Genomic DNA, 14,688 nt, shown 5'->3' on the forward strand with positions numbered 1-14,688 from the left:
AGGTCAGTCTCCCAAGTGCTGTGGCTACTGCTATGTACCACTGTTCCCAGTTAGCAGGGAGAACTTTTAGAATACCTTGAGATAGGGTCTTTCAGAGTTCACAGACCTTGGGAATCTGTATGAAGGGAACCCAAAGCACCCTTGTCTGTCCCTGCTTCCTGCTGTTTCCTGCCTGACTCTGGCTTGTACCTTGTAGAAGCTGCAGGCAAGTGAGACTCTGGAAGACTCTGAAGACTGGCTTTCAACTCACAGTTTAAAGTTTGAGAAACTCACCTTGGCTGACCTGATAAGCCAGGGCACGGTTGAGCTGTAAGTCTGAAATCTTTCTGCCCTTCCTCCCGAGCTCCCCAAGGCCGCAGCGGCACACCCAGCCCCAAGCCTGAGAACCCCCAAATAAAGCTTTGCACACCCAGTCCTGAGCCTGAGAAACACCACATAAAGCTTTGCTTTTTTTCAGGGAGGAGTGTGGCAATGCCATGCCCAAAGTGCATTTCTCCGCCCAGACCGTCCGCCGCTTTGAATCAAGGCTTTCTGAGTAAGTTTCCCAATGTCCTCCAGCACCCCTAAGCTTGAGGCCTTATCTCATCTCATAGCCTGCACATGGTTGGGACCAATCAGCAATTTCAGTGGACCTTAAACTTGTCTCATCTACCTCTAATTTGCCCTTTTCTCAAATGAAAATGTTGAACTAGATTGGCGCCTCTTGGCCTTTGAAAGGCCTGGTGCCCTTGGATGAGTGCCTCAGATGTCCCCGCTTCATCTGCTGGTTAATGGCAGAGAGCTCTGCCGGACTGGTACAGTTCTCACCTTTGCAGACGTGTGTCAAACAGGCATGTGCCCAACTCCCAAACCAATTATTTTTATTTTATGTGTGTGGGTGTCTTGTCTGCATGTATGTTAGTGCATACAGATGTGCCTGGTATTCACAGAGTTCAGAAGAGGGTGTGGCATCCCCTGGAACAGCTGCCATGGGGGTGCTGGGAATTGAACCTGGATCCTCATCAAGATTACCAAGTGCTCTTAACTGATGAGCCATTTCTCCAGCCTGACCCAAACCAATCTTGATAGCACAAGTAGCATGCACACATACTCAGAGTGCATGTGTGCACGCACGCGCGCGCGCGCACATGCGCGCGCGCGCCCCTCCCCCCCATCTTCCCATAATCATCAGTATACAGGATAGTCTTAAGATTCCATCCCACACTGGGCAGTGGCCTTTAATCCCAGCACTCAGGAGGCAGAGGAAGGCAGATCTCTGTGTGTTTGAGGCCAGCCTGGTCTTCAGAGTGAGTTCCAGGATGGCCAGGGCTATACAGAGAAACCCTGTCTCGAAAAAAAACAAAAAAAGAAAAAAAATGCCTCTCAGCTATAGCTGTAGTAATCTCTGATCCATAATTACTGTTGCCTAAGCTTTCCCAAAAGGTTATGATGGTAATTAATCGCTAACATTTATTAATGTGCCCGAAACTCTGCTAAGGGCTGCCTACAAGATCTTTCTTCATCTTTGTAACTGCCCCAAACATTGTATTATTCTCTAATTACCAAAAGTCAGTCGTTCAATGATCATTCATACAGCAACCAATTAGTGGATTTATCATGCTCTAACTATACATTTATAGAAAGTTAGCCGGATGGTGGTGGCACACGCCTTTAATCCCAGCACTCAGGAGGCAGAGCCAGGCAGATCTCTGTGAGTTCGAGGCCAGCCTGGTCTACAGAGTGAGTTCCAGGACAGACACCAAAACTACACAGAGAGACCCTGTTTCGAAAAACAAACAAACAAACAAATAGATAAATTTATAGAAAAATTTTGGGGTCAGAAAGTTTTAAAGATTAAATAATTACATGATGTTCTATTAGTTCATTCATTTATTCATTTGTAAAGGGTCTATGTAGCTCAGACCGGCCTTTAACTTGAGATCCTCCTGCCTCAGCCTCCCAAGTCGCTGGATTACATTCTGGATTACTGCATCTTTGTAGAGTTCTATAATTAATATTTGGCTCTGTTGTTTTGAATTATAAATCCAACATTTTGTTTTTTATTTGTTCTTTGATAGTTTAATACATGTATGCAATTAAATATGGTCACATCTACCCTTCATTTCCTCCCAGACCCTTCCCCAAACACCCCCTCCCAACTTCATGTCATGGTCTTCATCAGCTCCTCCTCCTCTTTCTTTTGATACGTTGCTGAGTTGCTAGAGTTTTCCTGCCTTGCCCACAGTCAGGACAAATCTTTGTCACCCGCCAGTCCCACAGCGGCTCAGACCCAACCAAGTAAACACAGAGACTTATATTGCTTTCAAACTGTATGGCCGTGGCAGGCTTCTTGCTAACTGTTCTTATATCTTAAATTAATCCATTTCCACAAATCTATACTTGCCACGTGGCTCGTGGCTTACCAGTACTTTACATGTTGCTTGTCCTGGCGGTGGCAGGCAGTGACTCCTTCTGCCTTCCTGCTCTTTTATTTCTCCTCTCTGTTAGTCCCGCCTATACTTCCTGCCTAGCCACTGGCTAATCAGGTTTTCTTTATTGGCCAATCAGAGCAACACATTTGCCATACAGACCATCCCCCAGCACAGCCAAGTGCAGACCATCTCAGACACCTGCACTCAGGCCCATGGTCCTAATCACCCTCTATGTGGACCTGCTGAGTAAAGCCATGAGGAACCCGAGAACGGGCTCCCACAGGACATACAGAACATCCCATAGCACTGCTGAGTTCTGTTAGTTCTGCCTATATGTACATGAGTGTACAGCGGTCCACTGAAGCATGGGTAATGTGCCAGTCTGCATTCTGACAAAGATATGAACCCAACATCCTTAAGGAATAGTCAAGGCCGTTTAACTAATCGGGCAGTTGGCAAATTGACTTGGACAGAGTCTGTGATTATCTTTACATAGAAGATGATGGAACTCTGGGGTTCAGCAAGGATACTCTGCCTTCCAAAGGTCACGCAACCCGTAAACGGCAAAGGAAAGTCATCAGCACCCTATCTTGCTTCATAGGAGAGCTGCGCCCCCCGCCCCCACCCTTCCCATGTGCCCCCAGTCTAGTGCTCTGGCAAACACATACCTTTAGCTCTCTTTGCTACATTTGCCTTGCATTCTCCTTAAAAACAATAAATTCAGCTAACCAGGTAGCTCATGCCTCTGATTCCAGAGTGGGTAGGCTGAGGTAAAAAGACCGAGAGTCTTAGGCTGGAACGGTGGAAGGCTCCGTGAGTGAATAAAGGCTGCTGCACAGGCCTGGGGAGCGAGAGCTGAAGTCCTGGACTCCGGAGGGTGGGGGTGGGAAGCCGACTCCTCCTCCTAACACACTTGCGCCAGAACACACACACACACACACACACACACACACACACACACACACACACACACACACACACACCTCAATAGGAAGGTAGAGGCAGGCAGAATTCTGTGAGTTTGAGGCCAGCCTTATCTACATAAGTTCTGGGCCAGCCAGGGCTATACAGTGAAACTCTGTCTCAAATAAAAAATAAAATAAAGTAAAACAGAAAGTTTTTAAGTAAAAATTTAGATAACCAAAGCTTGTAAAATCCTAGCCACCTTCCCCTGTGTGTAAGTGACAGCGCTTGGTGATGATCTCTCTGGTGTCTCCACAGCACTATCGAACTCTATCAGCAGAGGATGCGCTGGCTCACAGAGAACAGCAGGAAGGTAATGGCACCCCTGTGGCTCTTCCCACCATCCTCAGCCCAGCCCTTGGGGCTGGGTTAGAGCCCTGGCTTCCACTAAAACAGAGACTTCCTAACCCACAAACATGGAAGCTGCAGACACAGCTCTTCTTGTTGCTTACATTCTCCTGAGGCCCGGCTGGGCATGGCGGGCCTCACCTGTGGTCCCAACCCTGGGGAGTCTAAGGCAAGGAGAGTGAGGATTCAGGCCGATGAGATGCTCACAGTAAAGGCGCTTTCAGCCACACCTGGAAACAAAGTGACATCTCCGGGTCCTACATGGTGGAAAGAAAAGCAATTCCTGAAGGTTGTCCTCTGACCTCCACAGGTGTTTGCTCTCTCTTGCCCTCCCGCTCTCTCTCTGTCTCTCTTTCTCACACACACATACACATGTGATTTTGACTTTAATTTTTTGTTTGTTTTGTTTCTCGGGACAGGGTTTCTCTGGGTAACTCTGGCTGTTCTGGAACTCACTTTGTAAACCAGGCTGGCCTCAGACATCCACCTGTCTCTGCCTCCCGAGCTCTGGGATTCAAGTTGTACACCACCACTGCCCAGATCAACTTGTTTTGTTTGTGTGTTTAAGAACATTGAGAGTCCGAGGCTACCCTGGGCTGCACAGTCAGATTCTGCCTCAGAAATCTAAAAAAATAAAAATAAAAATTTCCTTTGGCTTGGTTTTTCATGGGAAGATGGTCACTGGTGACATTAAGTTTACATCACCATCCAGACCACTCCAGTCAAAGGGACCTCACATCATGGTCCCTACGAACACTCCAAGTCCTCGGATTGACTCACTGGACTTCTTTAGAGCAGTCCCATCTTCAAAGCTGGCTCGGCCTGAGTCTAGTGCTCCTGTCTGGGGAAACAGAGGCAGGAGGGCAGGGCAAACAAGGAGGGCGGGGTTAGCGCTTCCAGACCTCGCGGTCTGAGGAGACAGAGGGCCACACATGGGAAGGCAGAGTGCTGCTCCCAGACAGGACAGACTCTATCTGCATCTACACGGGGGCTAGAGCAGGGTCGCCAGCCAGCAGTGTGCAGCTCCCCGCTGGTCTGGAAGAGTCTTCGTTTTGGCTCCATAATTTCAGAAGTTTTCTCCTTAGTTGTCCAGATTTCAAAATCTTCATATCTTACTTTGGGGCTTGCTTTCTGGCCTCTCTTGAAAAAGGAGACTGTCAGGTACCACTGGGCTCTGGTTCCCTTGGATACACCTTGCCTCTTTCTGTTGCCCTTTGAGGGACGACCACTCTCCTGCCTCAAGAGTGCAGGGCTGGGCTATTTACACATTTCCTCTTTGGTTTTAGGCATTTGGCCTCATCAAGGGAACAAGAGTGGGACTCCTCATTGATGCGTCCCAGGTCAGCAGTGGCCCTCAGCAAGAAGAATTCCAAAATGACCTGGCAGTAAGTCCCCGGCTTGAGGTGTACCTCCCCAGCCCCCCACTTCTCCCCACTTCCCGGCCTGGGGTACAAACTCACTTGTTTATAGCAAATGCAAAGCAGGGCCATTCACGAAGAACAGTTCTCACTTAATTAGCACCTCCAGGGGAAGAAATGTGTGGAACTCTGTAAAACCTCACCACAGACTCATTTTCACTTACAGTGTGAACTTCTAGTATTCTCCCCACAGCAGAACCTCCCAGCTAGACACCCCACCCCCTGCAAAAGCCCGGGTTCCCTCAGACAGGATGTGGACTGGAGTCTGTTCCTTCCTGTTCACCTGTTTGGGGACGATGGCCTCATACTACAGCACAGCATTGGGCCGCTGGCTTTTGCCAGATGGTAAAGCTACTCTGGTTTCTTCGGACTTTTCCAAAACAGAAAAGTAGAGTCAAATCCCGGCTACCTCCCCCGCTTCCAGGCTACAGGACCCTGCTACCTCCTTTGTAAAGCAAGTGGGGAGGACAATATGGCCACCTCAGAGAGCTGTCATAGAAGGAACCTCTAGTACTAACTCTGGCTCCGACAGACTCTGAGGCGATGGAGAAGGGTGCTTACAGTCTGGGGTAGGCACCAACCACATTGGCAGCAGCTTGTGTTTCATGAGGGTTGAGCGGAGCCTCGAGAGGCTCCATGTGTGACCGCCATCCCCATTCAGCACGGTTTTGCACAGCACAGCTCCCCAGCCATGAGGACAGCCTATAGTAGAGAGTGTCGTCATGTGCCCAGGTTCCATAGAACCCCGGCTCTGTGAGCCCCTTATGTCCTTTTATCCACAGAGTCTCATTGACGAGCAACTGAGCCTCAAGGAGAAGTTGTATGTCCTGTCCTTCGGCGTCACCACCAAACCCCTCTGGCTGGACCCCGTGGAAGTCAGCGCGTCCACGTGAGTGGCTGCCCCGTCTCTCCACCAGGATTGTCCACTTGTTCCAGTTCAGTGGGATGTTGACACCTGTGCTTATTTGTTCATTTGTTTGAATTAAGGTCTTGTGTGGCCCAGGCTGGCCTCAAGCTTGCTATACAGCTGAGGATGGCCTTGATCTTATAATCTTCCTGCTTCCACCCCTAAGGGCTGGGGTCACAAGTGTGCACCTAGTTTATAAGAAACTAGGCTTCCTACATGCTGGGCAAACACTACCAACTGAGCTCTGTCCCCAACACTTCACTGAATGTTTAAGATGCAAACCACATCAGGTAGGGAAGCACACAGTAATGAGTCCCAACAGCAGAAATATGGGCAGGCAGCAGTTAGAAAGATGGTGACCGCCCCCATGCTCTTACAAAATAAAGGATAAGACCACCACAAGACAGATTGCTTGCTTTTGTATTTTTATTTTTGCTGATCTGGAGATGGAGCCAGGACCTTGAGCATGCTGGCCAAATGCTTTACCTCAGAGCTACATCCCCAGCCCCAAACACCACTTTTATGCAGCAAACTAGAAATGACAGCTTTATTATTATGAAAATAATATGTGCATGTTTTCAATAATCCAGAAAATCTGCATGGATAAATAACAGTGGATGAACCTCCTTTATACTGCCATTTCTACTCTTACCACCCAATAATAGCTTGCACATCTGTTCCACAGATGGGCCACACACACACACATCCACGTTCCATCCGGTTTAGGCAGAAGCAAGACAGCTGAGCCAGGTGGTGCATTCCTGCATCCTCAGCTCATCAAGATGCTAAGGCACAAGGATCACAAGTTTAAAGTAGCCAGAGCTAGAGTTGCCAGCCTGGGCAACTTAGTTAGACCTCTGTCTCAAAATAGAATTTGAGAGTAAAAGGGGGGGGGGGCAAAGGAGTATGGCTTTGTGTTAGAGTATTGGCCTTGGCCCTATCCCTGATACCACAAGTAAAGAGCATAAGCCGCACGAGCAAACAGCATAAGGGGGAGCTCATAACCCTGATCTGTGCCGTGGCCTTTCACCCAGTCTTAGTCTTGTTTCCTATTACTGCATACATCACCTCACTGGTAGTGGCTGCATACTATTCCATTGCTTAGATGCCCTCTAGTTGGATAGGATGGGATTTGGGGGGAATCTGGAAAGGAGGTACGTAAGAATATCTGTTTGTGCCGGGAAGTAATTTGTTGTCTATGATGACAGTGTCTTTGATTGCCCCTGTGATGTTGGGTGTACCATGCTAGGCACTTTACAAGTATGAACACATTGAAAATCTACCGCCATTGCAATAGAGTTATAATAGCCATTTGGTAAATGAGGAAGTGTGGGCACAGGGAATGTGCCTGGCTGGAATTGCAAATCTCAGGGCAGAGTCAGGAAAAAAGCTAAGCTTAGGGTAGAGGCACCTGCTGCCAAGCCTGGCGACTTGAGTTCAATACCCCAGGGTCCACATGATTGGAAGGAATGAACTCACTCCTGACCTCCATATGCACAGCATGGCATGCCCTATCTCCCCTCAGCTAAATAAAGGCACTAAAGACCTAAGCTTTGGTTTCCTTTGGTCCAGCACCAGCTGTGAAGAGGACAGTCCAGCCCTGGCCTCAGCCACAGCTCTACACCCCCCCTCCCGCACCCCAGATTAAAGTGAGTGATACCTGCTCTTCACAGAGTTGATGTCAAGATAAAAGGAGGACCAGGAACCTGGCACATGACAGCTACTCTGTGAAGAAGATCATTTTCACTGTTTTCTATTCCAACTAGACCCGGAAGTCACTCTGAGATTGTCTAGTCAAGAGCTCCTCAGCGTCAGTCACCCTGGGTCTCCCTTATATTCCTGTCATTTCTCTGCCTCAAAACTAATGTTTACTCCATGCCACTTGCTCCGTTGTTGAATTTTCATCACATCAATTCTATTTATTGTTGAAGGAAAGTTCCTATAAATTCCACAACTGAGAAGTCCATATCACTTGCCATCATTAGGAGGTAAAAGTAAATGCAGTGGAAGGAAGATATTAACTTCCACCTTGAAAGCATTATTGGCTGCAGCAGGTGCTTAGACCTGAGACTCGGGCTCTGGTGAATTATTTGCGGGGCGTGTGCATGACTCGGGGTTCCAGCCCCCAGCATTGCAGGAGCAAAAGGGAGCGAGATAACAGCATAATGAAAGCACCAAGTAGGATTTCACTTCCGTGCTGGGGTTGAACCCGGAGCTTCACAGACACGAGGTGGGCCTCAAAGGGGACGTCCCTTCTGTCGGGCTGAAAGAGAAGTGGAAAGAGCCGAAGTGTTGCATCTGGGTTTAGCCATGTCTGCTCTTATCAGTGAGTGGCTCCCAAGCCACACGGGACACAGCTACACAGACGTGCACCTCCCTGCTCTTAGAGCCTCCACAGAGTCCAGAGATCCACTCGATGCCTCATGCCAACATCTGTGCCCCAGAAGAGCTATACAGGGTGTGACAGGACTCAGTTCCAGGGACTCGAGTAGCAGAGTTGCCAAGAACCCGGGTTCCAGAGTCAGGGTTTGCTTGAAATCCAGGTCTGACCAAGTGTTTGTTGTACCACATCAGGCACGTTCTAACTCCAAGCCTGAGTTTCCTCATTCATGGAATGCAACTAAAGGTATCCACCTCAAGAATTATGGTTAGACTTAAATGAGCTGAGATTTGTCTAGGGCTGGCACCTTGTCAAAGTCCTAAAGAGTCACCTGCCACATAATGACATTTTGATCAACAACAGATCTGATGTGGTCCTATAAAATTATAATGGAGCTAGGTGTGGTGGTGCATGCTTTTAATCCCAGCACTCAGGAGGCAGAGGCAGGGAGATCTCTGTGAGTTTCAGGCCAGCCTGGTCTACATAGAAAGTTCTAGGCCAACCAGGGATGGATAGATGGATGATAGATAGATAGATAGATAGATAGATAGATAGATAGATAGATAGATAGATAGAAGATAAAATAAAAATAAAATCCAAAGATAACAGAGCTGCACATCTCCTATCCTGTCAGGCTTCTGTGCTTCCAACCAGCCACATAGAAGACAAACAACACAGCCCTGGTACAGTGTGTAATGCATGCCAAGGCCTCATGCACGCTAGGCAAAACCTCTCCTAACTGAACTACACCCCCAGCCCCTAGCCCGTGCTTTTGGTTAATGTTTCAGGGAACACCCTTTCTGTTATAACAAAGGTTTACTGCAAAACAGTATGTGGCAGGCTTTCTTGGACAGCCAGCTCCCAAATCATGACACAGAGACTTATTATTAATTATGAATGCCCAGCCTTAGCTTAGGCTTGTTTCTAGCTAGCTCTTTTTTTTTTTAACTTAAATTAACCCATTTCTGTTCACCTGTGTGCTGCCCTGAGGCTCGTTTACCTCATCTACGTAATGTCTATCCTGCTTTCCTGCTTCCTCCATGTCTGGCTGGTTGGCCCCAGGCTGGCTAGCTGGCCGGCTGGACCCCCTTTTCTCTCTGCCCACCAGCCCCACCTATGCCTCCTCTCCTAGCTGTTGGCCGTTCAGCTTTTTATTAGACCAGTCAGATGCCTTAGACAGGCAAGGTGAACCAGCAACACATCTTTACATAGTTGAACAAATGCAGCATAAACAAAAGCGGCACACCTTTACATAGTTGAACAAATGTTCTATTCCACAACACCACCACCCAGTGGCAACCTCATCTTGTGCTCACCTCATCTCCTTCATTGCCTTATTTTCCCTCATGCGCGCTCCAGTCTCCCGTCATTCAGTGCGTCACAACACTAAAGCATAGGCCACACCCTCTGTGTGCCCCATGCAGCTCAGCTACATGGTAGGCTATGCTATCTAGTTCTGTGTACGTGCACTCAGTGATGGCACACAACGTTGGGCAGAATCACCCAGAGACATTGCTTAGAACATGTCCTGGTCGGTTATCCAAGCATGGAGCCTCAAAGGCTATTGCCAAGTCCAAAGGAACCTTGGTGAAAGAAAAAATATTGGCTCAGGACTCCCAAGGCCAAGTTCTCAGCACAAGGGAGATTTATGTGCCCCAGAGGGACAAAGACCGAAGATAAAGAAAGGGGGGAAACAGAGCAAGGGAGGGGGGAAGGGATATTTGCCCCAGAGGGACAAATGTGTCTCCCAGAGGAGACAGATGTGGCCCATAAGAAAATGGCAGTTTATAAAGGTAAAATGGGTGAGGTGTTTAATTTTAATTAGGTGAGTCAAAGGGGGCTTTTGATTGCTGGACTTCAATACTTTGAGTAGCTGGACCTTGGTAGTCAGCCTCAGGAGAAGGAAGTGACCAAATGAGAGAACAGGCCTTGGGGGCTAGCTTCAGGAATGTAACCTAACAGTTTTGATCAAGGCAGAGGGAAGCGGGAAGAAGGGCAAGGCCTGCCGGAGCCATGTGCCCCAGTGGGCTAGTGTCCCTTCACTTGGAGAACCAGGTCATTAAGCTGCACACGACTATAGTTAGGCTGCTGTGTCTCCTTCCAGCCTCGAGGAACTGAAGCTCTGGGTAAAGAAGCTGCAGCCTGAGGGAAGCTGCAATCTGCTACAAGCCTTGAAGAAAGTCTTTGCTCACAAGGAGCTGAATTCTCTGGTGACCATATTGAGAAGCTGGTAGGTCTCCTTTCTTACTCAGCAGGTAATAGACTACATGAAGGAGGCTGAGGACCCAAGCCGTGTCTGAGAAAAGACATCACCAAGCATGATGCTTCACACACACTTGAAAGAATGGTTCTGTTCATAGGCTACCCATGTATACTTGGGGCAGGGCAGCCAGGGCTGCCTGGCGCTGCTGTCCACCCAGCTCTGCAGCTTACCCAGGTGACCTAGGACACAGGTGATCAGTTAAGAATGAGTAGAGGGGCTGGGAAGGTGACTCAGTCAGTAAAGTGCATGCAAGCATGAGGACCTGAGTTCAGATCCCCAGCACCCATTTAAAAAAGTACCGTATGCCTGTAATGTTAACACTGGGGAGGCAGAGACAGGAGCAACCAGTGCTTCCTGACCAGCCAAACTAGCCAATCAATGACTCCCAGGTTCAGTGGGAGATCCTAGCCGGAAAATAATATAGAGAGTAATGATGGAAGACACAGGATATGGATTTCTGGCCTCCTCATGCACACATACATGCATGTACCATCATATACAAGAACACATGTACATATAAATACACACACACACACACACACACACACACACACACTCGTTCCCTGGGAATTACCATTTTCCATTTTGATCGGGGATGTTCACAGCATAGTTCCAGTACGGAGTACCCATGCCTCCTCTTGCATCCGCTCCACAGTCCAGATCAGCCTTCTGAATTCCTGTCTGACTACATCCAGCAGTCCACCATAGGACGGGACCTCGTCATTCATGTGACCACCTACAAATGCAATGATCATGTGCCCTCCGTGAGTATCTGAACTTTTCCAAAGCTCCTCTTTTACAACAGTGAACTGAGCTGGCCTCGGAGACTGCCGGAGCAGGGTGCCCAAGCTGTGGAGAGAACCCTGCTCTCTTGGGCCCACGTCTCCCATTGGTGAACAGAGGGTGTGGGAGAGTCTGAAAGCTCTGACAAGGAACATTTGTCAGACTATTGCTGGGGCTGACTCTCCCCCTCCCCCAGGCTGTTCTGAAGAACCTCACAGACGCGCTTCGGGGCTACCACCACTGCTACAGCTCAGAGTCAGAGGTAAGCCTTTTGAAGACCGGCTGTACCGGCCACCTGCCCAGGGCTGGGCCTGGGGGATCTGACCAGGACAGACTATGCCACATGAGCGCATATTCTTTTCCCCACTTCTTCACGCCTGCTCTCCATGCTCGGTGACTTTGAACAGGTAAAATCATATGACAGTGAAAATGTGGAAAGAACAGGGACAAGCTGGAGTGGTAAGCTGTTGGTAGCTTGTCTGATGGGCTGGTCACACACTTGTGAAGCCTGTTCAGCAGAATCCCCCATCACTTTCTACAAATATGAACACAACCCTAGCTTGTTTCACGTCCCACCGGAGCATCCAGGCCGAAACAATGGCTCCAAATTTCCTTCCTAAATAAGCCCCTACTGTTGGGAGAGACTCCAGAAGGGCAGAAGGGCACTCCACTCCTTAGCAGTCCGTTCACTGGGGTCCTTGTCCCCATTGCCAGCTCAGCACCGCCTACTCTGTGTTGTCAGAGGTGACGTTTAATGCACAGCTCCATTTGGCTGATGGAAGATGCAGTCTTGGGGGTGTGGTGCTTCTCACCAGTCATGCTGTTGTAGAGAATCAGGATGATCTCAAGTTCTAGGCCAGCTACATAGTGAGACCCTGTCTCAAAACAAAACAAAAGGAATGTAACCATCAGCCAACAGCCACCCAGGGTTTGCCCCCGACAAATTGTCTCTCAGATCTTCCAACCTCACTTAGGTGTCAGCCCATTTTGCTGTTTCACTGTCCCAACTCTGGTTATAGATGCCACAGACTATCGGGGCTAGAAAAAGGAAGTGAATGAAAACAGTAGATTGAAGAAAAAAATGTTTATCTTGTCAGGCATGGTGGCACATGCCTTTAATCCCAGCACTCATTTGGAAGCAGAGGCAAGATGATCTCTATGAGTTCGAGGCCAGCCTGCTCCAGGACAGCCAGGGCCATATATCTATATCTATATCTATCTATCTCAAGAGAGAGAGAGAGAGAGAGAGAGAGAGAGAGAGAGAGAGAGAGAGAGAGAGAGAGAGAAAGAGAGAGAGAGAAAGAGAGAGAAAGAGAGGAGAGAGGGAGGAGAGGAGAAACAGAAGAGGAGAGGAGAAACAGAAGAGAGGAGAGAGGGAGGGACAGAGGGATGAGGGAGAGGGAGGAGAGAGAGATCTTAAAATCTGGCTCCTATACTCCCAGCACTGAGGAGGTGAAGGCAAGAGGACCAGGAGTTCCTTGACTATATTGAGAGCTTGAGGCCAGCCTGGGCTACATGAGACCTGGTCTCAAAGGGAAAGAAAGAAAGAGAAAGGCCAATGAGATGGCTCATTACTTCTTTTACAAGGCACTTGCCACCAAACCTGATGATCTGAATTCTATCTCCCGGGACCCACATAGTAGAAGGAAAGAACTAAATCCCACAAGTTGTCCTCTGGCCTCCACACATGAGCTATGGTACTCTTGTGTGTCTGTGCACATTCACACAGATAGATAGATGATAGGTAAGAGAGAGGGAGAGGGAGAGGGAGAGGGAGAGAAAGAGGCACATTGTAGCCACTGCAGTACTTCACTTTTCTGGATGGCTGACACTCTGTTGTCTAGATGGAATAATGGATTCATCTGTTGATAAGATGTTGGGTTTTCCATTTTTTGGCTGTTGTGAATGTTGCTGCTGTGGAAGCAGTACAGGACACAAGTCCCCGTGTTCAGTGATCTAGAGCAGAGCTAGAGTAAAACTGCTGGGTCCCATGGTAAGTCCAGGTTTGATTTTTACTGTTGATGATGTGCTTTGGGGGCTGTTGGTTTGTTTGTTTGTTTGTTTTTTGGTTGTGTTTGTTTGTTTGGTTGCTTGGTTTTGGTTTGGGGTTGGTAGTTTTGTTGTTGTTGTTGTTGTTGTTGTTGTTGTTGTTATGTTTGTTTTTTAAGTCAGGATCTGAAACTAAAATCATGGCTCAGTGGTTAGGAGCATTGGCCGACTTTTCAAAGGACCTGGGTGCAATTCCCAGCACCAAAAGGTGGCTCATCACTGTCAGTATCTCCAGCTCCAGAGGATCTGATGCCCTATTCTGGCTGCCAAAAGCATCAGGCACACATGTGGTGTACAGGCATACATGCAGGCAAAACACCCATACACAAAAAATAAAATAAAAATCTAAAAGACAGGGTCTCACACTGTAGCCCAGGCTAACCTCAGACTCATAGCTATCCTCCTGTCTCTGACTCCTGAAGGCTGCGATTGTAGGCGTATACCATCAAACCCAGCTCTTTGTAGTTTTTTTTTTTTTAATTTTTTAGGCCACTCTTTTTTTTTTTTTAATTTATTTATTTATTATGTATACAGTGTTCTGTTTGCATGTATCCTTGCAGGCCATAAGAGGGAGCCAGATCTCATTACAGATGGTTGTGAGCCACCATGTGGGTGCTGGGAATTGAACTCAGGACCTCTGGAAGAACAGCCAGTGTTCTTAGCCTCTGAGCCATCTCTCCAGCCCTCTTTGTAGTTTTTTGAAACACAGTCTTACTATGTAGCCCAGGTGGGCCTTGAATTTAGCAATCTCCTTGCCTCTGCCTCCCAAGTGCTGAAATTATAGGTGTTCACTAACACACTTGGAGTCTATGTTCAATTTTTCTTTTTTTTTTTTTTTTTTTGGTTTTCGAGACAGGGTTTCTCTGTGTAGCTTTGCGCCTTTCCTGGAACTCACTTGGTAGTCCAGGCTGGCCTCGAACTCACAGAGATCCGCCTGCCTCTGCCTCCCGAGTGCTGGGATTAAAGGCGTGCGCCACCACCGCCCGGCTCAATTTTTCTTTTTTTGAGAAACCATATATACCAGTATCACACGAGTGTTCTAATTCTCCCCTTCCCCACCAATATTTGTTGTTTTAGAATTATTATTAGTGTATGTGCACACACGTTAGGGGCGCTCATATGCCAAGGCATATACGTGAAGGCCAGAATACAGCACTGTAGAGTTA

At 48.1% G+C, this 14,688-nt stretch overlaps 1 protein-coding gene across 1 annotated transcript in view; it reads left to right on the top strand.

Annotated features, from left to right (window-relative positions):
* The window catches only part of Vwa3a (von Willebrand factor A domain containing 3A), a 74,307-nt gene that overhangs the window by 14,342 nt on the left and 45,277 nt on the right, over nt 1-14,688 (top strand). The window contains exons 4-11 of the mRNA XM_015998861.3: nt 197-309; nt 458-535; nt 3,633-3,687; nt 5,009-5,107; nt 5,923-6,029; nt 10,532-10,657; nt 11,346-11,454; nt 11,670-11,735. Coding sequence (XP_015854347.1) covers nt 197-309; nt 458-535; nt 3,633-3,687; nt 5,009-5,107; nt 5,923-6,029; nt 10,532-10,657; nt 11,346-11,454; nt 11,670-11,735 — 753 coding nt within the window. The remainder of the gene's footprint in view (nt 1-196; nt 310-457; nt 536-3,632; nt 3,688-5,008; nt 5,108-5,922; nt 6,030-10,531; nt 10,658-11,345; nt 11,455-11,669; nt 11,736-14,688) is intronic.

The sequence above is a fragment of the Peromyscus maniculatus genome, chromosome 1 (genome assembly GCF_049852395.1).
Source record: "Peromyscus maniculatus bairdii isolate BWxNUB_F1_BW_parent chromosome 1, HU_Pman_BW_mat_3.1, whole genome shotgun sequence".
Taxonomy (NCBI): Eukaryota; Metazoa; Chordata; class Mammalia; order Rodentia; family Cricetidae; genus Peromyscus; species Peromyscus maniculatus.